At 32.7% G+C, this 25,966-nt stretch overlaps 1 protein-coding gene across 5 annotated transcripts in view; it reads right to left on the bottom strand.

Annotated features, from left to right (window-relative positions):
* The window catches only part of LOC149419043 (uncharacterized), a 159,676-nt gene extending 133,710 nt beyond the window's left edge, over nucleotides 1-25,966 (bottom strand). For all 5 annotated transcript variants that reach the window (XM_089638075.1, XM_089638077.1, XM_089638076.1 and 2 more), the window contains exon 1: nucleotides 25,570-25,966. In XM_089638075.1, coding sequence (XP_089494201.1) covers nucleotides 25,570-25,657 — 88 coding nt within the window. In that variant the 5' untranslated portion in view covers nucleotides 25,658-25,966. The remainder of the gene's footprint in view (nucleotides 1-25,569) is intronic.

The raw sequence follows: 25,966 nt of genomic DNA, 5'->3' as shown, positions 1-25,966 counted from the left end.
TGTTTCTCCCTCTCTCCTTTTCTATCCCCTGTATTTGTAATCGAGCATAATCTATTTTTACCAATGTATTAGTGGGTAAGTAACTTCTTCTAAACTCCTACCTTGGCTCAGTGCTTATGTGTAACCCTGTATGTTACCTTTTTGTTTCTTCTTGTTTGTTCTACTTGTACTGTTTCGTATGTGAAACTTATAATTTTGATATCAAAATAGCAATGTAAAATTGTACCTATTAATTCCCATCTATGTATTGTAAGTTCCTCTCGTCCTACAATGAGTTTTGTAACTCATCGAGATTGCTCTAGCAAGAAAAAAAAATACAATAATAATAATTGTAGGATTTGTGAAGCTAAAAGTATTTATAAAATATTGTCCTCGGGATCATTGCCTTTCAAAAACAAATACTGTCAATTTTCTTTATCATCTTATTATTTTTTTTGCTGACAAATCAAAGAGCAGTCAGAAATCATCCAGTGGAATGAACACCGTCAGTAAAATTAAAGTTAAGTTAAACACATTTCAAATACACATAGAATAATATTTTATTAAATAATAAAATTAAAATAATATTATGATTACGTGTAGGTACTTAGGTATCGCTTACCTGAGTTCAGACAATCAGTTCAAATTTTGAAATTTTTCAAGAAAATTTGAGTTCATTGAACGTGAATAATTTCACGCAGGAATATTTCACTTCAAGCAACGACAACCGAAAATAGTATTTTTAATATAGGCCCCGAGGATGATGTATTTATTAATGGGGTTCAATTGTTTGTCACCCGCATGCGACCGAGAATGTAAATTTCAAGTATTTATTTATGGGGGCGATATGAGACACAAGAATCAACGGAATATGTTATTATAAAATTACTAAGGCAACAAAAAAGATAAAATACTGGTAACCGCCGCAAAGCTGTTTCAGTACAGTAGAGATAATGCCAAATCATTATTCAGATTGTTTATGACACGAAAATAGATTTATTATAATCAAAAAACATAACTAGTACACGGAGAAAAATTACTCATATTGAATATTGCTAGTTTATTAAGAATCTCTTTAAATTATTCGTAATCCGGCGATGCCACACGTAGTAATGCAAAATTATGTGTTTTGGTTTGAAAATTTGGTCGCATAGAAATGTTTCAGATGCTTTAAATAAATACCGCGAGTATAATACATCTTGGCCTTTCAAATAATCGAGTATTTTTTAGATAAGTCTTTTTATAAGCCCGGAAAAAAAAATTTATAAGGCCTATGAAAACTGCTTTAATGTTCAAAATTTCCTAATATAATTTTATAATATGAAAATATAATCTACATAATACATTTAAAGAGAAAATAATACATTTAAAATATAATCTTGTGTGTTTGTGAGTGATGTGTGTTTATATTGGTTTTGTGTGTTAGGTGTAGGTTTTATTTTATGTAATTAAAATGTAACTAAGTATACTGATATCTTAGACCACATGAGTGGATCCAATTTAAGCGTAGTAAATAAACAAATAAGCTAGTGGATGATTTGAGATTTTCACAGCCAAAAGAATTATAGTGATTTGTTTTTGGGTTATTATGCCGTGTTGCGCTACCTCCTTCTTTAGCCAACGTTTCGGACAGCATTGCAGTGTCATCAAGGCAGATGTCTGATATCTGCCCTGATGATGGACACTGCAATGCTGTCCAAAACGTTGGCTAAAGAAGGAGCTAGCGCAACACGCCATAATAACCCAAAAACCACTAAAATAAGGTAGTAATGACTTATAACCAGGGACTGCGTTACTTTTTGCAGAATTTCGGAAATGCGATGAAAATAGCCAAATTCACGTAATAATTACAAATGTCGCGTAAAAAATTGCGTTATTGCAAACGCCAAAATTTCAGATCTCTTCTTGTAACATCTCATAGAGTGATCTTATATAAATAGCCGGCCAACTCGATTCATGAATACATAATAGCATCAAGTGAATAAGTGCATGTGTTTCATATTTTATCTAAATCGTTGGCTGGGCACTACTGGGCAGACGCGAGCTATAATATGTATTATTACATTCTACACTACAGAATAACACAACTCTTTAGGAGAGAGCTGGCGTCTGCTAGCTGCCTACATAAACAGATCCGAATTTAAGAGCATGAATCATTCTCATTAAATCTTAACCTTGGCATTTTTACGATAATAATTGGCGACAAATTAACACGATTTTTATTAGTTCATCTGATTAAGACGAAGCTTAAAGTGAAATCACTATTTGCGATTAATATTTACTACGAATCGGTTTACATTAAAAATACCAAAAAATATGTTTCGGATAAATTGAAGCTTTTCCCGTCGTTTCGCGTGAGTAGTATTAAAAATAAATTGTTAATAAATTACTCGATAAAAATATAAGAGTAAACCACAAAAAAAAATAAGTTCATTAGAAATTTATGAACACGGAAAAAAAATGAGTAAAATTTATTAAAAATATCTTTAAATTATTGGTTATCAGGTTAAAAACGAGATTTAGAGCCGTTTCCTGATAAACATTTAGTAAATTCCTAAAATATTGGAATACGTGTTCAGTTTAGGCACCTGCATTTATTTACCTTTAGAATATACAAGGACGAAATACGAAAATATTAAAATTTATGAACACGTGTTTCTGACATCTTGATAACATATTGGTTAAGGGCTTGCAATCCCGTTTTTAACTGGATTACGAATAATTTGAAGAGATTCTTAAGGCGAAGCTTAATGCCAAATCACTATTTTGATTAATCTTTATAACGAATTAGTGTACATTATGTATACCAAAAAATATGCTTTAGATAAATTTAAGGTTTTCCTATCGCTTCGCTTGAGTAGAATACAAATAAAAAAATAATTAATCAATAGAAATATAAATGCAAACTACTAAAAAAAATATTTTTTCAATAGAAATGTATGAACGCGTAAAGGAAACAACTTATCTGTGACAGTTTCACTTGATTAACTTTTTTGCATTCTTATAAAATTATTTACAAAATAAATAAAAACCAGTTTTTTGCTTGAAATCGAACGTTTCTAGACTCCGTTTGTCGAGCGATTTTAATGCCTATTACCTACGATATAATGTATACCAAGAATATACACATTGTTGCCTTGTAGATTCCTCTTAAGCGCACTTGAAGTGAAATTACAATAAACTGCGCTATATAAATGCCATGTTATTATTATTTTTAACATTCCTTCTATCTTTATCTATTTCTTGTTCTACAAATTTAGAATACAGTATAAATACTTGTAATTTATTTATATTAATTATTATCTATTTTAAATGTAGATTGTTTATCATTATCTACAGTTACTGGACTAGACGAATCTAGTAATGTGCACGAATCTAGTAATTGGCTTGCAGCTTCCTCTTAATAAATGAGCAATATTCAATATTAATTATTTTTCTCCGCGCAACAACTTTTAAAAAATACATTTTTATAGCTTAGATTATCTTTGACAGATTCCCTTAATTAACTTTTTTCTTTCTTATAAAATTATTCAGAAACAAAATCGAGTGTTTCTAGATTACGTTTGCCAAGCGATTTTTATGCCTATTCCCTATATTCGTGGTAATATTAGGCACACTAAGAACATACACATTTTTTACTTGTGTATTCCTCTGAACAGATGAGTAGCAGTGACGAAGGAATTAAACAACCGATGACAAGAGATGACATTCATATTTGATGACCCTTGCGCCGGGATGTGCATGCATCTGCGGACGCGCATTTAATGAATTAGTCATCCCGGATCAGATGAATTAGTCACCAAGTCAGTCAGCGGCCAGTTGTAATAGCCGATTGATACAACACATTGTCCGATGGATGTGGCCAACGCCCACACCAATTTAGCTTCATAAACAAGTGTTTGTCGTCATTGAAATACAACACATAACATACATAATATTATATTCATCGGTAATCGGTGTAGATAGCGTTATAGTCAACTGTTGTCAGTGGTATCCGGGTTGAACGCTGCAGGTCCTAGTCGGATTGTGAAGAATTTTATTACGAGCTGATATGCAAAGTTCACTCTCGGTTATTTAAAAATAAATATAAGTTTAGTATTTAATAATCATTTTCAGAACGGTTTTCTTTCACGGTGTTTCAGATACATTTTATACACTGAGAAAACATACTGATATGAAATTTTGTTAATTTATTAAAAATCTGGTAAAATTATTCATTTTCCTGTTAAGGCGAAGCTTAATGCTAAATAGTGATTTTCCATTCATCTTTATAATTTATAACGAATTGGTTTACATAATGAATACCAAAAATATGCTTTAGATAAATTGAAGCTTTTCTTATCGTGTCCATTGAAAAAATTGAAATAAAAAAATGTATTTACTCAATATAAAATATAAATGTAAACTACTAAAAAATGTATTTATTCAATCGAAATGTATGAAAGCATAAATGAAACAACTTGAAAAAATACTATATTATGCCAAGATTACCTGTGACAGTATCCCTAGATTAACGTTTTTGGGTCCTTATAAAATTGTTTACAAAATGAATAAAAACCACTTATGCGCTTGAAATCGAGCGTTTCTTGACTTTGTTTGCCAAGCGATTTTAATGTCTATTACCTATATTCGTCACGAAATAAGGCATACCAAGAATATACATATTTTTGGCTTGTAGTTACCTACGGGACTGGAGGCATATAACGAATGAAATGACAAATTTCATTAAAAAATATTGATAATATGACATTAATTAGGATTCTAAATTAAACAACGTGCTTGGCTAGGTTGACAGAACGGAAGAGTTTATTATATGTATATCATAGAAAATTTAAGTACCTAAAGACATGGTATTTTGAGAATATTATAAAACAAAATATCAGTAAAGCACGTATATGTTATGAGGAAGTCGGAACGCGTGTTCTTAAAATTAATAATATTTTTGCATCTTGTCCATTATATTTATTCGGAAAAAGCCACCTGCGTGAACACTTGTTCAGATATATTCTGAATGACTAATATTTTATCGGGACAAGGTAATTCAGTCAAATTTTTAATAGTGTTTTGATTTTTAAAAAGCCGTCAGTACTCATTTTTCTCCGTGTGGCAATAATATCCAGTAATATCCCAAACACCCTTCATTTTCTCCACTCTTTATTCGATATCACAAATTGACGCTGTCATAGTTCCAATAAGAGTTAGGAATCTGCCACCGAATCAGATAATTTGATAAAACACATACCGCCTTACTCATAATGGAGGTATAAATATTATACGGGCGTAATAGTTCGGGATAATGGAAAACGTTACCCATAATCGCTGCGAATGCGTATACCGGCCGTAGTAGTTGTCAGATTTATACCGGCTGGTCCTTTAGTAGGGTGCATCAGGATGGCACCGGCAATGTGAATAATGCCCGATTTTGTTGACGTGAAGTTTGACAAAAATATCGATCTGTCGCGTAGTTAAAATGTAAAAAGCAGTAATACTCATATCGGAGGGATATTTTAAATCGAAATATCGACTTACCAAAGCAAATACGGGACGCATAATCGAATTGGCCCAATTCCGATACAAATAAAAACAGACCGGGTCAATGACATTACAAATGTTATTATTTATGACTTCTGATAGCAACAAAACGCGAAATTGACCGTGTTTTCGAGGTTTGAAACAAAGTGATGCCAGTCTAAAATAATCCGGCATGAATATTATTACGAGTAACGATTTTAACCCGAGCAGTATACAGCCTTAGTTCTAGTATAATTAAGCTATATCAACGCTGCAGCGGCGTATTAGGGAATCTTTATAAGTAAGACTGGTCAGTCGAATCTCATTTACGCACATTCAACAAGTTTTAGGTTGGAGTTAATAAAATCAGAAAAAAATATAAGGAATATCAAATGACATTGTTAAGTTTTTATTCCAGATAAAAGAAAATTACATTTTCACTTATTTAACTAGAACAATAAAAAAAAATAATTACATTACATAGAAATACATAACATAACAATATCATACAATTTCAGTGTTTTACTGAAAATTGATTTTTTTTAAAATGAACCTACACTTTTTCATTTTTAATGTTGTCTGTTAAGGCAATTATATGTATATGTTGTTCCCTCGTAACCAATGGATTGCTTGCCATAGTGATAGTGAGTATGTATAACAGACATAATGTATGGTGTTTAAATGAATGTTATCGTGTTGCCCTGTAGAGTGTGTGTGTGTAATTGGGACGTTTTAATAAATTCTATATTTGTATGTATGAGTTTATTGTTTATTTTGTATATAAGGAGACAAGTATTATATTCATACAGTTTTCTTGATATTAACACTTTTGTTTCCATACATATTTTTTGTGGATGTTCTGGGTTTGAAGTGAAATAACTTTTTGATTACTTTGAGTTACTTGTAGTTCATTTATATATGTTTCATATGCGTTTCCCCAGATTTCAATCAAGTAATTTAAATGTGAATGAGGCAAGGAGTGTGTGCCAAGACCGAGTTGTTTGGCGGTCCGTTCTCTCTGCCTACCCCTGCGGTGAAACGGTGGGAAGGTTGGTTAGTTAGTTAGTTTTATTTAGCTAATGAGGGAAAAGCTAAAATTTGTATTATAGGCAAGAAAAAAGATTTAATGTTATGAAAAAGCAAACGAGAAATGTTCACTGTTCAATAAGTGTTATTTATTTACTCATTTAATATTTTCCTGGATGAAAAATGCATTTTTTAATCGAATTCGCAGAACGCGACGAGCTACACAAATGTGATAACATGTTGTGTTGCTCGGCATTTTCCTGTTCATTCGAGCGTTTTCTGCGAGCCAGTCGACCACTCACTTCAAGGCCAATTTACTCGAGAAATTTTCTGCTAAAGGTCAAGTTCGTTGTACTACATATTTAGAGCTGGGATCAAAGAAAACTGAAACATCGCCAAACGTCACATAATAATATATTTTTGAAATTTTTGCATTTTTCCTTTCTTTTACTAAGTAATAGGAGCAAAGAAGCCAATAGGTTACTCAATATTATTTTTTCCTTAAATTTTATATGAATAAATATTAATTTGTTAATTTATTACTTGTAACTTAGATGTGTAAGTGTAATTATTTTAACCAAGTCCAAACTGAAGTACTTACCTGCCTATATTATATATTCTCAGAACACTAGAGCTAAATCTAACGATCATTTACAAGTGCCAAAAATTAAATCTACTCTTGCTAAAAAACATGAATCTTACCTCGCTCATGCCATATTCAACATTTTCCTAAAAGAAACACAACATATAACTCAAACCAACAGAAAATATACATATAAAAACTTTAATATATGGTTAATGAACAAAAATAGAAATTGCATTAACAAGTTACTTGCAAACCGTCCGTGTTAATAAACATAATTTTAAGTAAATGTAATTTTTACAGAGAAAATGGTTTGTAATGTGTCTCCTATATATTGAATACTCTTTTTCTCTCTTTACTTTATACATATGATAGGTTTTTATGGAGTACTCCATCTCAATAAGAACTCTCACACTAAAGATTGTTCAATTATTTTTATATATGTATGTAATACTTTATATCTAAATTATTTTATGTATTATTTTGCTATGTAATGACACTGCTACCCGGCTCAGAACAGATATTGTCTAGTGAGTCGGGTAGCGCACAGGATTGTAAATAACCCAATGATGTTAATAAACGACTGGGTTACCGGCAATATAAAAATATATATAATATATTTACATTTTTTAAATAAATTGAGTTGTTTATCATTCAAATGTTGATGGTTATTTCAGAAGCGGCCGGTGACTGTTTGTTTGCCAGAATTTAAAATATACAATAATATCACTGCAGTTGAATACATTATTATTGTAAAATTAATCGTTTTACTACCCGGCTTTGCCAGAGTTTCAACAGTCTTCTTCTTGTCGTAAGTTAGATTTTTAAATTAATAATACTAAGCTAGCCAAGTCGTTAGTCCCGATAAATCTTCACGATTTACAAGCGGTAGATAGTAGGTACAGCATGCACAAACTAGTGATAAAAAGATACACAATTTAGTGGTATTTTTCATGGAAACTTGAACCAGGTGATGATAGTTATAAAGCGTTGATTGTTTTGAAGAGGAAATTGAGAAGCATGAAAGCAAAATCTTTAAAAAAATAATAAATTTGAGTAATACAAGTGAATTTTTCAAATTTATTTTTTTAATAGGTAATACCTACTCGTATTTTGAAAATATACTGCACATTTGCGAATATATTGATATAGTATAGTGTAGTCATTTAGGTAGGTACATATGACTTTTAAAAAACGATTTGAATATAACGATTAACGGCCATAAGGAGCAAATTTAGTCGGTACCCCTTGATCGTTATAACCATGTTTGACTGTATATTATAAATAAAAATGTAAATGTGCGTTTGTTCAAAATCTTAAGTCTCCGAAAATTCTTCATCGATTGCTTTGAAATTTTGACACAACCTTGCATTCGAATACGCGTCTGTTTTTATATACCTATATTATATAGATGTCACCTGTGACCAGTAGCGGCTCGTGATTTTTAGGTGTACTAATAGGGGTGCTAATATCTAGTATAATATAATTCCTGAAAATCTTCATACAATTTTAGAAAATAAATCTTTTTGGACTAAACACAATCAGTTGGTCACACACTCCTTTCTGAATAACAATAAAAATAACGGTGATGCAGAACCGAAGAACATGCATTGTAGTACTGTCCAATTATTGTTATTGCTCATAGCATTCGCTGATATTTTACTATGTACGAGTATGCTATTGTATAGACCCGATCGGCATAATGAATACAATGATAAAGCCAAGACTTTGAAGGTTATACAAACCTGTAATGCTATAAACTGTAAAAACTTAAAATAAAACATTCTTTTAGGTTTTCAACTAAATATCGACTGTGGTTTGGTAAAACCCTTGAAGCCAAAAAATAAAACCGAATATTTTATGTGTTTTTATAAAGTTTATGATTTTTATTTGTTTTTCAAAATGATGATGTAAAATACTGCGATTCTGTTTATAATTATGAGAGATTTGAGGGTTTACTCATTTCGTATACGGTTTTCTCGAAATAACCTAAAAAATGTACGTATGAGTTTAGTTTTTAGTATATCTTAATCAGCAAAAATCACTTTACCATGTTTTAGTTTGAAGACTTTTTACGTGAAATTACTGAGTAGTATCATTCCAAAAATGTGGCTTGGAGGGTTTTATGTAAACACAGTCGATATGCCATACGAAAATGACGAGCAAATAAAACATTTCATAACTCAAGAGATTTGTTGAGAGTGGAGTTTTTTGGACCTCATCCGCTGTACCTTTATCATTTTTTAAAGAAAAAAGTTTATTTATTATATTTAGTTATATAGTTATTTTTATTGGTTTTTGTGTATGTTAAAACCACTAAGCTAGGCATATGTCCGTGTTATGTAGTAGACAATTACTGCTTATTATATATTTTTTACCTGTAAACAACCAAATTTATTTTTGTAGGAAAGGCTTTGTTAGTGTTGAATTTCCCACTAGATGGCGTCGACATATATTATATCTACATTTGTTGGTGAAATATTTTGACTTGTCAAATATTATTATTTTTTTAATGATAAACTCACAGTATTAGTTCTATAATCAACGTGAACGGTCGCGCGCAGCGAAGTAAAGTATTGTCGCAAAAATTGCAAGCGCTGCCGAGCGCCGAGCGATTTGCGCCGAGCGCAGCGATTTAACACATTATGGACACGGCCATTGATAATATAAAAACTGAAATACAAAAAATTACAACAGTGAAAGATTCGAAAGCAAAAACGAACCTAGAACAAAATGTTTATATATTAGAAGAGCTTTGGAAAACTGAAAAAATTAAACACCAAAAAGAAATAATCAAACTACAAAAAAAAATTATCGAAAATTACGAAGAACTTACGAAGAAAATTGAAAAAGTCGTAGAAAAAAACAATAAAATACCATCTTACGCGCAAGTTCTAACAGCAAATAAAAAAGAAATTTCAAAAGAAGAGAGGTTCTCAATAATAATATCATCAACTAAAAAAACAACAAAAGCTGCAGAAATATGTGATAAGATACAGAAAGACATCAAACTAGACCAACTTAAAATTGGAATAAATGGATTAAGAAAAACAAATAAAGAGCAAGTAATCATATCCTGACCAAAAAAAGAATATACCAACACTCTTACGGAGGAAATTAAAAAACTCAATTATAACCTGGAAATAAATGAAATAAAAAAGAAAAAACCCAAATTAATTTTGAAAGGACTCAAATCGAACTTGACGGAAGAGGAAATAGTAAATGGGATACTCACACAAAACGAAGGGATTCAAGACATTGTAACGAAAAACGAAGAAAATAAAATAAATTTGATTACTGAAATAAAATACAAACATTCTAAGAAATACCAACGTGGTACTCGGGATCAAGAAGATGAAGAACAAAACAAATTCTCGAACTATATCGTGGAAACCAGCGGTACAACACGAAAAAATTTGCTATCCTTAGAAAAGATAAATATCCAGTACCAAAGGGTTAACATAGTGGATTGTGATCCTTTAACCCAGTGCTATCACTGCTGCAAATTCATGCACACAGCCGCCAGATGCCTAAATCGAATGAATCCATCGGTGTGCCCGCATTGCACGGGTGATCATACTTTTGCTAAATGCCCTGAAAGAGAAAAAACACCGGTTTGTGCAAATTGCACATCGCAAAATAAGAAATATGGCGAGAAAAATAAAACAGACCACACAGCTTTCAGTAACTTATGTCCCTACAAAAATAAAATGCTGAAAGTAGCAAGAGACAGAATAGACTTCGAAGAAAAATGACAGAATTTTTATATAACGCACTAGACGAAAAAAATAATATTGACGAAAAAACATATAGCAGCTATCAAGAATATCGTACCCACCAAAACAATCTCAATCTCAGACCTTTAATTCTGCACATGAATATAAGAAGTTTGGAACGAAACATGGATGAATTTTTGACAACAGTAAATAATGATCTCAGGAAGCCCGCTTGCATTGTGTTAACGGAAACACATTCAAGTGGCGAAGTGGCGTACTATATACCGGGATATACCTGTGTATCTACTACAAACCGAATTAACAAAAACAGTGGAATCGTTATGTTCCTACAAAATAATTGTGACATATTGTGCGAGGAAGAAATTAATGTGAATGGAACAAACTGCTTACATGTACAAATGAAGTGTTATAACAAAAAATTGATATTATCTCTCTATACAGAACGCACTCGTCTACTGTAGGTTTGTTTATAGAAGAATTAAGACATGTGTTATTAAACTACAGAAACGCGAATACAATAGTTTTAGGTGACATTAATTTAAATATATCGCACGATTATACATCGAACGATAAAGATAATTACTTAAATATGATGGCGGAATTGAATTATATGTCGTGTATTAACTCTTACACCAGAAACGTCAATGGGCAACGTCCATCATGCATTGATCACATTTTCACAAATATCAAGGATATAAATAATTTAAACTCGGGAATTATAAAAACCTCAATTACCGACCATTACATGACTTTGCTACATTACAATTCAATAATACCTCAGGCGATAAACCAACATTGCGGACAAACTGCTAATAATAAGAAAGAAATATCTATTGTTAATATCGAATCTTTGAAAAATAAATTGTCATCGGAATTATGGTTAGATATTCTCCGAAGTGAAAACGTCAACGAGTGCTGTAAAATATTTGAAAATAGATTAACAAACTTTATAAATGATTCAAAAAAAATTATTCCAAAAGGAAATACAGCAAAATTTCGTAAAATCAAACCGTGGATAACACATGGGCTTGTTGTGTCCATAAGACACAAAGAATGGCTTTATAAAGAAACAAAAAAAAAACCACTAGACATTAAATTAAATGTTCATTTTAGAGAATACAAAAATAAATTAACCACGCTCATAAAAAACACGAAAGAAATTTATTATAAAAACAAACTTGATGATTCTGAAAATGACAGTAAGAAAGTTTGGAATATAATCAATGAAATCATGGAAAATAAACAAAACACCAAAAGTAATACTATTGAGAGTGTAATACAAAACAATAACATAATTAACTGTATTGAAGACCCTAAAAAAGGAGCAAACGCTTTTAATGATTTCTTTGCAAATATAGGAAAGAGTCTAGCAGAAAAAATTACCGTGAAAAAAATATAATATAAATACAAATACAATATATTACAATATAAATAATATGTATATTGAAAATATTCTGAATATAGAAACTAAACTTGAACTCTTCGAACCAACCAATCCGTCTGAAATTGTACAAATTATATCAAAAATGCGAGGTGGTTCTGCTCCGGGATTTGACGGTCTCACCGTAAAAACACTAAAAATCATTAAAAATTATGTTTCTACACCAATCTCTCATATTATAAACAATAGCTTTAAGACAGGAGTTTTCCCGAGCACGTATAAGAAAACCATAATCTCTCCAATATTTAAGTCCGGTAGCCCGGAGGACATTTCTAATTATAGACCCATTTCACTCTTATCTAATATATCGAAAATTTTTGAAAAAATTGCTAAAAAAAGACTAACTGCATTCTTAAATAAAAACAAAATTATAAATGAAAATCAATTCGGTTTCACAGAGGGAAAAAGTACCCAAGATGCCATTGCAAAAATTTCATCTAGTATTCAGAGTACCCTGGACAAATCAAATAAATGTATAGGAATTTTTATTGACTTAAAGAAAGCATTTGACAGCATTTCCCATGAAAAACTTATATTAAAATTAAAAGAAAATGGCATTGACCACTTAGCCCTTAAATGGATAGAAAGCTACTTAACAGAGAGACCTCAAATTGTAAAATTAAACCAAACTTTTAGTACACCACTAACAAGTACATTTGGCATTCCTCAAGGCACGGTCCTCGGACCATTACTATTTTTAATGTATGTAAATGACATTTTCCAACAGAAAATCAAAGGTGAATTAATCTCTTATGCTGATGATACTGTTTTATTAATAAAAGGTCAAACATGGGAACTAGTTAACAAACTTGCAAATGAATGTATTAATATCTTAAAATCATGGTTTGATAATAACCTACTCACACTTAATGCTAAAAAAACAACATATGTATTATTTTCACTACAAAAAATACCTAAACACGAAGTAAATATCATAATCCATGATGAAAATTGTGACAATATCAACTGTGAACTACTTAATCCTATGTGTACTGTAATCAACTCTTCTTCTGAAATCAAATATCTTGGTGTGATCATCGATGAAAATCTGAAATGGAAAAGCCATATTAGGGAGTTAGTAAAGAGAATAAGGAAATGTATATATATATTTGTTAGGTTAAGAAATATTTTAAATGTGAAAATACTAAAAAATGTATATTATGCTCTTGTCCACTCCCTGCTTATTTACGGAATCATAGGTTGGGGAGGATCTTATAAAAACAACCTAAACTCAGTAAAAGTCTCGCAAAAAATTATTATAAAAGTAATACTTAAAAAAAACTCTACTTTCCCAACAAAATTGCTTTTTAAATTGTTTCCAGTACCAAATATTGATGATATATTTAAGCAAACTTCCATTATAAAAATGTGTAAAGAAAAAAATAACACAGAATATCAAGAATTTTATAAACTCATGAGAAATGGAAATCAATTTATTACACCAATCTTTAAAACAACTCAAATGCAAAACCATTATATTTACCAAGCCATAAAAAACTACAATCTCCCTTCCGAATTGCGCTGTATTACGAACCAACAAGAACAAATAAATAAAATCAAACTTTTTTTCCAAAAAAACTTATATTAAACAAAATATTATTAAATATTATTAATTATATTAATTATATTAATATTATTAATATTATTAATTATATTATTAAATTATATTATTATTATTATATGAATTATGAATCTAAGTAAGAATCGTGGCTCCCTTATCAGGCACAAGAGCTTCTCTTTTCTGATAAGGTATACATGACCATATATGAACCTTAATATTATATTTTGCAAAATATGTATGTATTAATGTAACCCATATGATGTATATTAAAATAATAATAAAAAAATAAAAAAAAAACTATTATTTATAAGACAAGGTTTTTATGCATAGCACAAAGGATAACAAATTATTAGTAATTAATGAACTAAGTAATTAATGCTTTTTTATCTTTCGTGCTATGCATGAAAGTCTTGTCTTATAAACATTAGTTTATCATTAAAACAATAATAAAGCTTGGTTTCTCTTTTTAACACCGTTTAGTTCATATTTATATGAGACCATAATATGGTAGCTTCTAGTACCCTCATTTCTTTCTTGTTACTATGAAGAAATGCATATTTAAGGGCACTGAAGCAAAGGTAGAAATGGCCATCATTTGACAGATGGACATTTCTACCTTTGGTTATAGTACCCTCATATGAGCTGTTCCGAAAAGCAGACAAATTAACTCTACGACTAACTGTTTGTTCGAAAAACCGAACAGATTAGCCTGGGGGGGTTAAAGAGAAAAAGGCTTTGGCATAATAAATTACAAGGACCATTTCATTTCCATCTCAAGTTTAGGCATATTTTTTTACTAAAAGTCCCAAGAGTAGGGTTAGTAGAGTTTCGGATAAGAGTTGGGAGTTTTCCCCGTAAACCAGCTTTCAGAAAAACAAGCTAGCGGTCCGTATTTTTCTACTGAGGTTAATGTAACCTGAGTTGAGTGATGCTTCAGCGGAATGAATTATTTTCAACTGAATGAATTATTTTCGGGAGCCATTTAAATGCGAATTTTCCAGGTTTTTCTTAGGGTCGGTATTTCAGTTGTATTTTGCTCGACTTGAGATATTCTTACGTTCGTCGATGCTCTCTGGTAGGTCCCTGACAATTTAATACGGCTGAAACATTAATCTGTATGCTTAAATAATAGCTCTTATGGTCGTTGTTCCCAACTTATCGAACGATCAATATCACGCTCCGATCAGCCAAGTGATTTGTTTAGTAACGTTCGATTCGCCTGTTTCCAAACATCTTTACCGTTGATTATCTTTAGTGGCCCCGCCTACTTTCATAGACAATAAAATTACATCAAATCAAAAACTTTCAATGTTAAATTAATATTGACGAATTAATTATTAAATATATTTTTGTTTAAATACTGTAATACATAAACCGATAGTTTTAAGTGTTTTTAAACAAACGTGTGTAATATGTTAAAAATAAAGTGTTAGCTTGACTTTATTGCCACCTTGTCGAATATTTTTCATTCACTCGACACTTTTTATAACAAATCATTTACCTCAAATTGGTGGATCGCTCAGTCGTCACCTTTCCATTGGAAAGAGCAGAGTTGTGCATTTGAGCAGTACTGAGCAAAAATTTCGGCTCAAAAGTTGATCAGTAGGATTGGGAACAACGGCCGTTAGTCACCCAAATATGTTGAATTAATGAAAACAAAAATATTTTTTTATTTGATTATTTATATAATTTACGCCAGTGGGATAATTTTGACGTGATGAATAATATAGAACATGAGAAAGAAACAATTAAAATAAAATTACAATAGACCACCAGAATCCGATAATTTAATATGAATCCTAATAATTTCTGAACAAAAGTTAATTTATTAATGATCTTACCGGAAGTTACACATTATTATTCAAACATGAATTGTATACAAGAAGGCAAACATTTACATTATATTAGTTATTTTTGCATTAGGTTAGGTTAGGTACGTAAGAAACAAAGAGTGTGTTCATTCGGTTCTCTGCCTGTTGACACTTATATGGTAGGGTGGATCGATTTTTTGTTTTTATGTTTTTCTTAGCAGCGGGGTGTGGAATGGATGCTCTATAGGGATACCTTTAAAAGTCATTATGACAGCATTAAGATATTTCGAGTGCAAGTACTGCCCCAAGTCAATTCAAATTTAAAAAAAATAGCGTGAAACTAGAAAAAGAAGGGTTTAATCTTTGCTCAATAAAAGTAGTTAAAATATAAAAAAAATAACTTTTTATTTACTAATAATATTCTTTACTAATCAAGAAACAATAAAAGTACCATTGCTACACAAAAAATCACAAACACTGTTAAAAAATATAGTTAAAAATCATGAAAGTTATTTTATTTTATAGTCCTTCTTCGAATTCAATACTGGCATTATACGACAAGATTCTAGCTTGTTTTGTATCCACCCTTCACGTCTTTCAGGGCCGCAAACAGCAGAGCATGATGCCGTTACCACTTTGATGCATCTTTCCGTGGCTTGCGTGTGACAGGGCATCAATCGGAACATACACAAAATGTTGGATTCGATAATTTCGTGGTTTGCAATGGCATCAATTATTGTCTCGCTAGATATCAGTTTTGTAAGAGGTGCTTCTGATGGTTTTTCCCAGTAGATCAAGTCAATATAGTCTTTTGCGTTGAAATTAAAAGTAGGTAGCTTAAATACTCTTATTGGAGAGAACCCCAACGTAAGTTCTTGGATACTTAGAATCCGTCTGAGAGCCAACTCTCTTATCTGTCTTCGTTCGTCGTTTAACATACTAATAAGTATATTTTTGCTTGGCCAAAATACCCGTTGCGTTGAATTACGGGATCTACCACCTTTTTCAAATGCTCTGGAAGGTAACGAGACAGTTTTATGATTTTGTGGAGGTGTCTCGCCGGTTGAAGTCTGCTCTTGGTTGTCTCAAAGGTTGTGTTTTTATTTTAAACCACATCGGAGCATACACTCTTAGCACAAATTCAGTCAATATCACCTGATTTCTGTCGGATTCTTGGTTGAAGTGTAAAGTCGGAGAATAGTATTGGCTGTTGTTAACCAACGCGAATGACAGATTTTACCCGGGTTTCTTTTCGCTAAGTTTTCATTACATTGTCCTTCGGCGATTGCTCGGCACATTTCCAATAAATAAAGCTGGTCTGTGCTAAGGTCGTCACGGGATTTTGTAATTTCATAAGTAAGGTTCATAGGTAAGTTGCATTCTATTGCTTGAAATTCTATCACGGGAAGATGTTCACAGTTTTTGAGTAACTTTCCTAGTTGGCCGCTAAAGCTTCTAGGACCTGTTGTCAATCCATCAAGGTATTCGAAAAGGTGTCTCAAACCTAACTCTTTAGAATGTAACTGACAGACCAACAACTGAAGTGGATGTTGGAGCTTTCCTTCAAGAAGTCGAATAATGCCAGACTTAGTTCCAGTATTAACTGCTGTTCCGTCACATCCGATAGCCACGATGCACGCTAAATCAATGGATTTTGCCACAAAATATGCTATTGTTTTAGCATTGCCGAACTTAACGCCCATGTGACCAATATATTGTGAGCTAGGTTTTTTCAAAAGACTGATATGTTCTTCTATCACAACTTTTCTGCGTCCATCCTCCATGATTAATGTTTTATCCTTTGACCGTAAACGATATGCTAATGCACAAATCAAAATGGGGCTGGTTGATGGCAGTCAGTGTGATCCTAGCTTTGGCATGAGCACGTCGAATCTTAGTACAATCGATCACGTTTGTAAGATTGTCTGTTGTCACTAATTCAATATCTTGCAATGTAGCGCAGACGATGGCAGCACCTGCCTGATCAGAAATACTGTATCGATCCAATGTTCTGGATACAATAGATAGTCCACTGTCTGTTGGATTTATTACATAAGAAGAAGGAGTAGATGAAGCAAAGTAATGTTGGTCAGTTGGAAGATCAACGTTAGTAAAACTTGAAACTGTACTGCGAGATATGGACGGTAGATCTAAAGATGCGTGGTGCGCGAGCGAGGCGCGAGAAAGTGGACTCGGCAATTTGTCAAATTTTCGCGGAAAAATAAATATTATCAATTTTTTTTAGTATTATTATTTAAGGCGCGGCAATTTCTATTCATCATGAAATGTAAAAGTAAAAATTAAAGTATTAATATTGACACAAAACTGTTTTATAAAGGGACAATTTTTTACAAGATTTTAAATTATTCAACTGCTTTGGGGCAGTACTTGCTATCAAAATTTTAAATTGATATTTTGTATGCTTAATTGTATGTACCTAGAGCATCTATTCCGCACCCCGCGAAAACTAATTTATAAAAAAAAAAAATTTCCATACAATGGCAATCCACCCTATTATATGGGGTATGAATGGTGAGTTAGTTCAAATTATAACCACTCTTGACCCATCAGGCCTCTGGCATATTGACCTGAATTCCGAAATATCCGAAAACTAAAAACTGTTTTTGAAAGGTGATGAAATATGCTTTTAAATTTTATTATTAGATATAAACATCTCATTCATTCACACATATTCGCTGTGACTATTCTTTTCTTATGCGTGTCGTTATTCGCTTTCAATCTAGAAACAGGAACGTGCTATATTTTTGTTAAATTAATATGAATATAACACGTCATTGTATATATATGTCAATGGTCCCAATCTACCCTGGGAACGAAACCGCACAGGTGAAGTTTGTATAAGGCGATCGGAATCCCCTATTATACGAGTACTAGCCCCACGCAGCGCCCGAATACCTATGTTTAATGCAATGCAACAAACACCACTGCGGTGCGGTGACTGCACCTTGGATACACGCCTAATACTGCGGACACAGTGAACACACGCCGGGTCAACCGCCGATGAACCCAATAATTGCAGGTGTCTAAACTCAATTTATTGGATTTTGGATTACCATAGAGTGCAAATAATATGGAATCTTACCAAGAATTATGATCTAAAGCCAAAGGAAGTTGTTGATCACAAAGTAATTTATCTGAAAAGATTTTTTTTCACAGGAGCAGTGGCCGTTCTCGTTGGGAATTCAATCGGAGATTAAAAGGGAAGAAAAAAAACCTACCTTGCACTTTTCTATAAATAAATAAGAAAAAATTGTATAATCTCTAAATAGTATAAAATTAATGAAATAAAAACAATATTTTTTGTTTAAAACCACGAATTTTTATTAATTTTAAGACCGACCGGTTTCGCTACACTCGAGCATTGTCAGGGTACAAAATAATAATAAAATGTTAAACCACAAAGTGATTCTAAGTTTCTACGAAAAAAAAAGTATAAAATTAAGTCGCTATCCGCGTTTGTCTGTTTGTGCGCTTAGTTCTTCTAAACTCCGCAACGGATTTTGATAAGGTTTTTACTATCATTTAGAGAATTTCTTCCGGAAGCTTTACGATACGACACATGCATATTATATTTATAGAATATTAGAGAAAGGTCAATGTTTTATAATCAAGTCGTTAAAATATATGTTTGGGCACTATATTGCTAACGCTGGCCTAAACCTTATGAGATACATCAAAATAATGTACTACGGAAATGTATAACTATAACAGTGATGGAATGTGTCTTATCTCCTGAGAAATTTGTCTTTTCCTATGGGAATTCATCAGAATAATTCTTGTTGAGCTCAAGAATCATTGAAACCAAGATCATTTATCAGGTAGAACGTGTTAAGTGTACAAATGTTGGGCACGCGTTTGTTTTGTCTCCCACCAACTTATTGAATTGTACAAATGTAGGAATTTTATAGCTTACTAATTTGTTGGCAGCGTCCAATAGTAGAAGAGATTCTCAGAATTGCCCCGGTGAAAGATCATTATTTAGAAAGAGAAACGTGGTCAGTTTCGTAATTAGAATTCATTTATAACGTTTCATTTTGAAACGTTATGACCTTTAGATTAGTAATCAATGTCCGTTCAGATTATTTTGATTTTATCTCCACACAAGAGGTCCTGAAGAATTTTTTTTTCAGGGCCTATGTCATCTTTGGAGATGCTGTGTGGAGGGTTTTTATTTGTTTTAAGGAAGGTGAGGAAGATCTGGGAAGGAGAAAGTACGAGGGGTGCATAGAAATCTGTGGGTCAGTGTGACGGACGTTTGAGTTCACCTTTTGCCCTGCGGAGCAGGTAGAGAGAATCCTGCTGGAGAAGTAAAAACATCTCCCTCAACCAGTCTCTCCGAATCTGGTCCGCCACACAACAGGTGGGCATCCGCCGCCATGACCTAGAAAAATCTTTCAATTTGGGAGGCGGGTTTTGGTACCGCCGCCCCGGGAACTATTTATTGGATAACCAACATCTGTGCCATAGGTCACCCCAGGTGGTTCGCTACGTTTGGTGATTTGGCAGGGATGTCCGGGTTCATGGGGTGAGAGGTGTGTTCAGGATGCGCCGGCCCACCAGCTGCGTAGCATGCCAGATCGGGAGAGGCTAGTTTGGGGCGACCCTTTGAACTGTCCAAATGGTATCTCGACCCATCGCCTTGCGTGGCAGCGGGAGGGATATATTCATACGTCCGTCACTCCTGGACATACTGAATCCCTAAATCCTTGTCAATGCTGTTGTGATTTCTGTGCCAAACAATAATATAGAAAACATAACAACGAATGATGACTATATGGCTGTACAATGCAAATGTTGAAGCATTATTCATTTAATTTTTACTTTTTTCTATTTTGTTTCTGTATAGTTATTATTATTTTATTTTGTGTTATTTTACTTCATATATATTATCTTACAATCTTTATTTTTACTTTGATTTATTTTTAATATGCACCTCTTGCACAATCTTTTAGACTAACTTTAATTATAATCCTACAGTTTTTCTTTATTATGCTTACTGTTTTTTTTAGGTACAAAAATCTAATGTATAAACTTATATTACCCACGCACAGGCTGCGCCTTAGTGGGTTCCCTTTATTATTATTATAAAACTGTAATGTCAAATGTGTAAATTGGGAAAAATAAATGAAATAAAAAAATAAAAATGTATATATTGTTTTACGTTACTAAAGTATTAATTCGCCTAATTTAAAGCCCACCTATTTATGTGAATATCGCACAAGAGCCCTAACTGCTCCAATCTGTCTGGAGATAGAGGGACTGTGACTAGTATTAGTATACTAGTGCTATGTGAAAAATATTTCACGAAATTCATTCGAGAATCTCGAGCACTTATTTTTTGATTAGGTGTTTAGTTTTTCTGTGTAAACGAGAGTAATTATAATTAATTACACAAAATATCGAGTAGACAACTAAGTTGAAACTGGTTCCAGTAAAATAATCAAAACCGGTTTATGGCGCGTATAAAAATATGTTTCATTTCGGCGAACTTGCTGCATTCCGGATTCGTAGGTGAGGCGGCTATTACGCGCAACTTCATAGGGAGTTACTGTGTACTATCAATAGACGCGAAAATTATTCCAAATGGATGATAATATGTATTGTTAACACGTTCGCGGGCAGTGAGTCACCCTACTTTGGCACTATTTTTTTGTATTAGATTTTTGCGAATGCTCTAGCATTTCCGTCATGATACGTACCAACCAACACCATCAAGTGCGACGCGAATGCTATAGCAGACGTATCTCAATACATTTGACGCATGCTATAGCATACGTAACCACGCGGGGTACGCCGGGCGAGCTGTACGGGAAGGGGTAAACACTGTTTTATCTTTGTGTGCAGAAAAGGTCTCATGTGACAGTAAGCGATCTGTGGTTGTGTCAGCAGTGACAGTAAGAAATAGACTACCTATATTTTATAAGGATAAAGCAACTGCTCAAGCATATCTGACAAAAAAAACTCAATAAACTTCGAATGCTATAGCATCCGCGACATAATTAAACTATCCAATGCGAATGCTATAGCATGCTCGTCCGGGAACGTGTTAAGTAATGGGAGCATAATATGTATATGGTTACTGGTAGTGGAAATAAAAAAGGACTATTTTACGACTTTTTCAATACACACTATCAAGTTATTAGCTTTCAAAGTGAACTTGGGTAAGGTGTATGTAATGGTATTTGATAACGTCACACGAAACACGATTCTGTATAATTGACAATTCGAATGGCAGTGCTGCATTACTGCCACGCCGTTCATTGTACGTACCGTGACGTCACACGCTTATCGGCCGGCCGCAAATATCAACGGTCACCGGATAACTAATCAAAACAATTCAACACACCTTTAAAAAGCGATGAAATAAAAACTAGATTAAGGCGATGCACTACGTCGTGTAATATTTTAAATTGAGCCGCTATCAATAATAACCCTTACATAAATGGCGATAAGGTTTAAATTCCCGATGAACACCATCCGCCTGTTTTGATTTATGCAAGAAAAAAACATGGCCAAAAAGTGCCTTTTATTTTATTTTGTGGATGTTCAGGCATAAATTTTATTTTTTTTTCGTTCATTTTATAAATAACTTAATTTTCCACATTATACAATAAAATCAGAACCGAAAATGGGTTCGTAAGTAGGAGATTTTGAACGTTAAAGCAGTTTTCATAGGCCTTATACATTATTTTTTTTTGGGCTTATAAAAAGACTTATCTAAAAAATGCTCGATTATTTCAAAGACCAAGATGTATTCTACTCGCAGTATTTAATTAAAGCATGTGAAACATTTCTAGGTGACCAAATTTTCAAACCAAAAACACATGATTTTGCATTACTACGTATGGCATCGCCTTAAATGAGTTACGTAAATGCTTTAGTGTTAATATTTTTTAATCGCTTTCAATGACTTTTATCACTTTTAAAGGTGTATTGAATTGTCAGTCACGGAACCCTATTAGTAAAATACCGATGAATTGTCACGAAGATGTTTATTTTCGCATTTCACCGATATAAGTTATTAAGGCGAAGCTTAATGCCAAATCACTATTTTGATTAATCTTTATAATGAATTGGTGAACATTATGAATACCAAAAAATATGCTTTAGATATATTGAAGGTTTACCTATCGCTTCGCTTGAGTAGAATACAAATAAAAAAATAGATTACTCAGTAAAAAATATAAATGCAAACTACTAAATTTTATTTTTTTCAATAGAAATGTATGAACGCGTAAAGGAAACAACTTTAAAAAAATACAGTACTATAGCCAAGATTATCTGTGACAGTTTCACTTGATTAACTTTTTTGCTTTCTTATAAAATTATTTTCAAAATAAATAAAAAACAGTTTTTTGCTTGAAATCGAACGTTTCTAGATTCCTCTTGTCAAGCGATTTTAACGCCTATTATCTAAGATATAAGGTATACCAAGAATATACACATTTTTGGCTTGTAGCTTCCTCTCGACAAGCGGAGGTGCACGAACGCGTGTTCCGATATTATTCCGAATTTACTAAAAGTTTCTCAGGAAGCGGCCTGAAGTCCAGTTTTAAACTGGATTACGAATAATTTTAAGAGATTTTTAATTAATCAGCAATACTCATTTTTCTCCGTATAAAATGTAATTTCGTTGATGGAGATAATCTAGTAGGTTAATGTGATCAAGAACTACTAATGTCTGTATCTACTGTCTAGGTCGTGGCATCTTTTACTTGGTCTGTGGTCGGGACATTTCAATCAGGCCTTTTATATCAGGCCCTAAAAATCCCGCGGGATTTGAAAATGGAGATTTGCAAGCCCTAGTCGCGACGATTCCATGAGAACTCAACACTTTAAAAACGTGATAATAACAAAAAAATCCCGGAATCCCGCGGGATTCGAAAAATGTAAGGGATTTGCAAACCCTAGTCGCGACGATTCCATGAGAACTCAACACACTAAAAAAGTGATAATTACTAAAAATCCTGCACTCCCGCGGGATTTGAAAAGGTACGTAATTTGCAAAACCTACTGACAGTGACTACGGTACCATGATAACTCGGCACATTTTAATTCGACACATTTTTGATTTCATTAAAAGCGATGAAAAAAAACTTTAAATATTAACCTAACCTATGTAACCTAGTTTTGATCATTTTATATCACTTTCGACTGAATGCTGTAGAAATGAGATCCCTGAGGCATATGTGTGGTAAAACCATGCATGATCTTGTGAGAAATGTGGAGATCCGCAAATAGTGCAAGGCTGATGTAAGCGCAATGAGTAAGATTAAGAAAGGGACGCTTAGATGGTTTGGGTTCAAGAAGTGTAAGGAGAATATATAACGCAATTGTGAATGGTAGCAGAAGTCGGGGACGCCCGAGGAAGACATGGCAGGATCAAGTGAATCAGATACTTGAGTCGAGCCACGTCAAGAGCCAGAACAATAGAAGAGTATGTATGAGACGATGTATGAATATGAATGAGGAAAGGAGTGTGTGCCAAGACCGAGTTGTTTGGAGGTCCGTCCTCTCTGCCTACCCCTGCGGGGAAACTGCCTGATGGTTAGTTAGTTTATATCACTTTTTAGGTGTGTTGAATTGTTGATGAGTTATCCGGTCACCATATAAACCTTCCGGAAGAATTTCTCTAAATGACAGTGAAAATCGTACCAAAATCCGTTGCGTAGTTTAGAAGAACTAAGCGCACAAAGACAGACACGGATAGCGACTTTATTTTATACTATTTCGAGTTAATGTTATTAATCAATTTATAAAAAAAAAACGTTTTAAATGGAAACAAGTTCTGCTGTGCAATTATTATTACGCGTGACAGCTGTTTTGCCTTTATCAAGTTTGATAATGCCTTCAGAAGACGAAATAGCTGCCGCGTAATAATTGCACGGAAGAACTTGTTTGTAAATTTAATATAATATTATTATATGGGCATTGATACTTTTATTTCAAATAAGGAAAGAAACGTCACTATCTCAATGACAATTATTTTTTCAGACTTTCTTCAGGCAAGTAGGTATCATATAATATTGAAAACATGCGAATAAGTCCAAACAAACAAGATAATATCACATCTGAAAAAATAATCTGTACTGTACCATTAAAACGACACCATCTTGAAAAAGAAATATATGTATAATAGTATAAACTCACTTTACAGGTTCTTAGTTTGGGTTTTATTAAAAAAAAAAAAAAAAACAAATAAATAGACTAACCTAAAAACCCTAATGTTATATTTATGTCAAATCGTAAGAAAATTGCATCAAAGTGAACAGAAGAATTTGTTAAATATGAATGAAAACAATTATTTTGCTTTTTCATGGACTGATATAGAAGTTCCTTCTCATTGAAATTTAACTAATGTGAAGTTTTAATAATTTGTGCGTAAAAGCAGATCCCCAAAGATAACATAAGCCCTGAAGGAAATTATTTTCCTCGGGGCTTAATGGAAAATTAAAAAAAACAAAACTACCTACGTTTGTTATTATGAAGGTGACACTGTGTTTGCGAGAAAAACATTTCCATCCCACGTATTTTTTTGTGGAAGGTAAATAATAAGTATACAATATTTTAATATCATTGACAAAACCAATAACATGCTATGCCAGTGCACATTGCACACGTACGGGCTTGAACGCACACATAAATTAAAAGTTTTTAAATTGTCACTTTTTGATAAGCTACAAAACGCCAAAACTCTAAACTAATGACTCGGGTAACAATAATATGTTAATAATTATACACAAACCACACTGATATGTTTATCACAAGTCCAAACCTAATTTTAGAACATAGAGAAATGATAAATAAGAATATCGATTAGATTATATGGCGCGAATCAGAAAACAGCCATTGCAGATCGTAAAGAATGACATTATAATAAGAGGTTTATGGTGACTCACCTTCGCTGTGCGGAGTGACAGGGAAACAGTTGCATAACTCAAGAAACTGCAAACCCAGATATATAACCCAAGCGATTATAGCCTCCATTCTTTCACTTGATTAACAAAAAAAACAGCCCTTTTGAAATCATGTTTTAATACACCATTGCACACACAATGCTAAATAACTGTAACAATAAACAAACTACCCAAATCACAGCACTACATACACTTTAAAATAAACATACAACACTTATCACTATATTCTATCGGATTATTTGTACCGTGGCTATATCATAATGCACTAATTCACTGATTTATCAAATTTTGACGCAACATGATGTCACGACAACCCGACATTCGCCATTCATCTTCAACGAGAACAAAATAGGAGACGAAACCACAGACATTTACAGAA

This window comes from Hesperophylax consimilis, chromosome 12 (assembly GCF_061612785.1).
Source record: "Hesperophylax consimilis isolate HC1 chromosome 12, BYU_Hcon_1.0, whole genome shotgun sequence".
In the NCBI taxonomy this organism is placed as follows: Eukaryota; Metazoa; Arthropoda; class Insecta; order Trichoptera; family Limnephilidae; genus Hesperophylax; species Hesperophylax consimilis.
The sequence above is the reverse complement of the archived record's forward strand: the minus strand, read 5'-3'. Positions and strand labels throughout refer to the sequence as shown.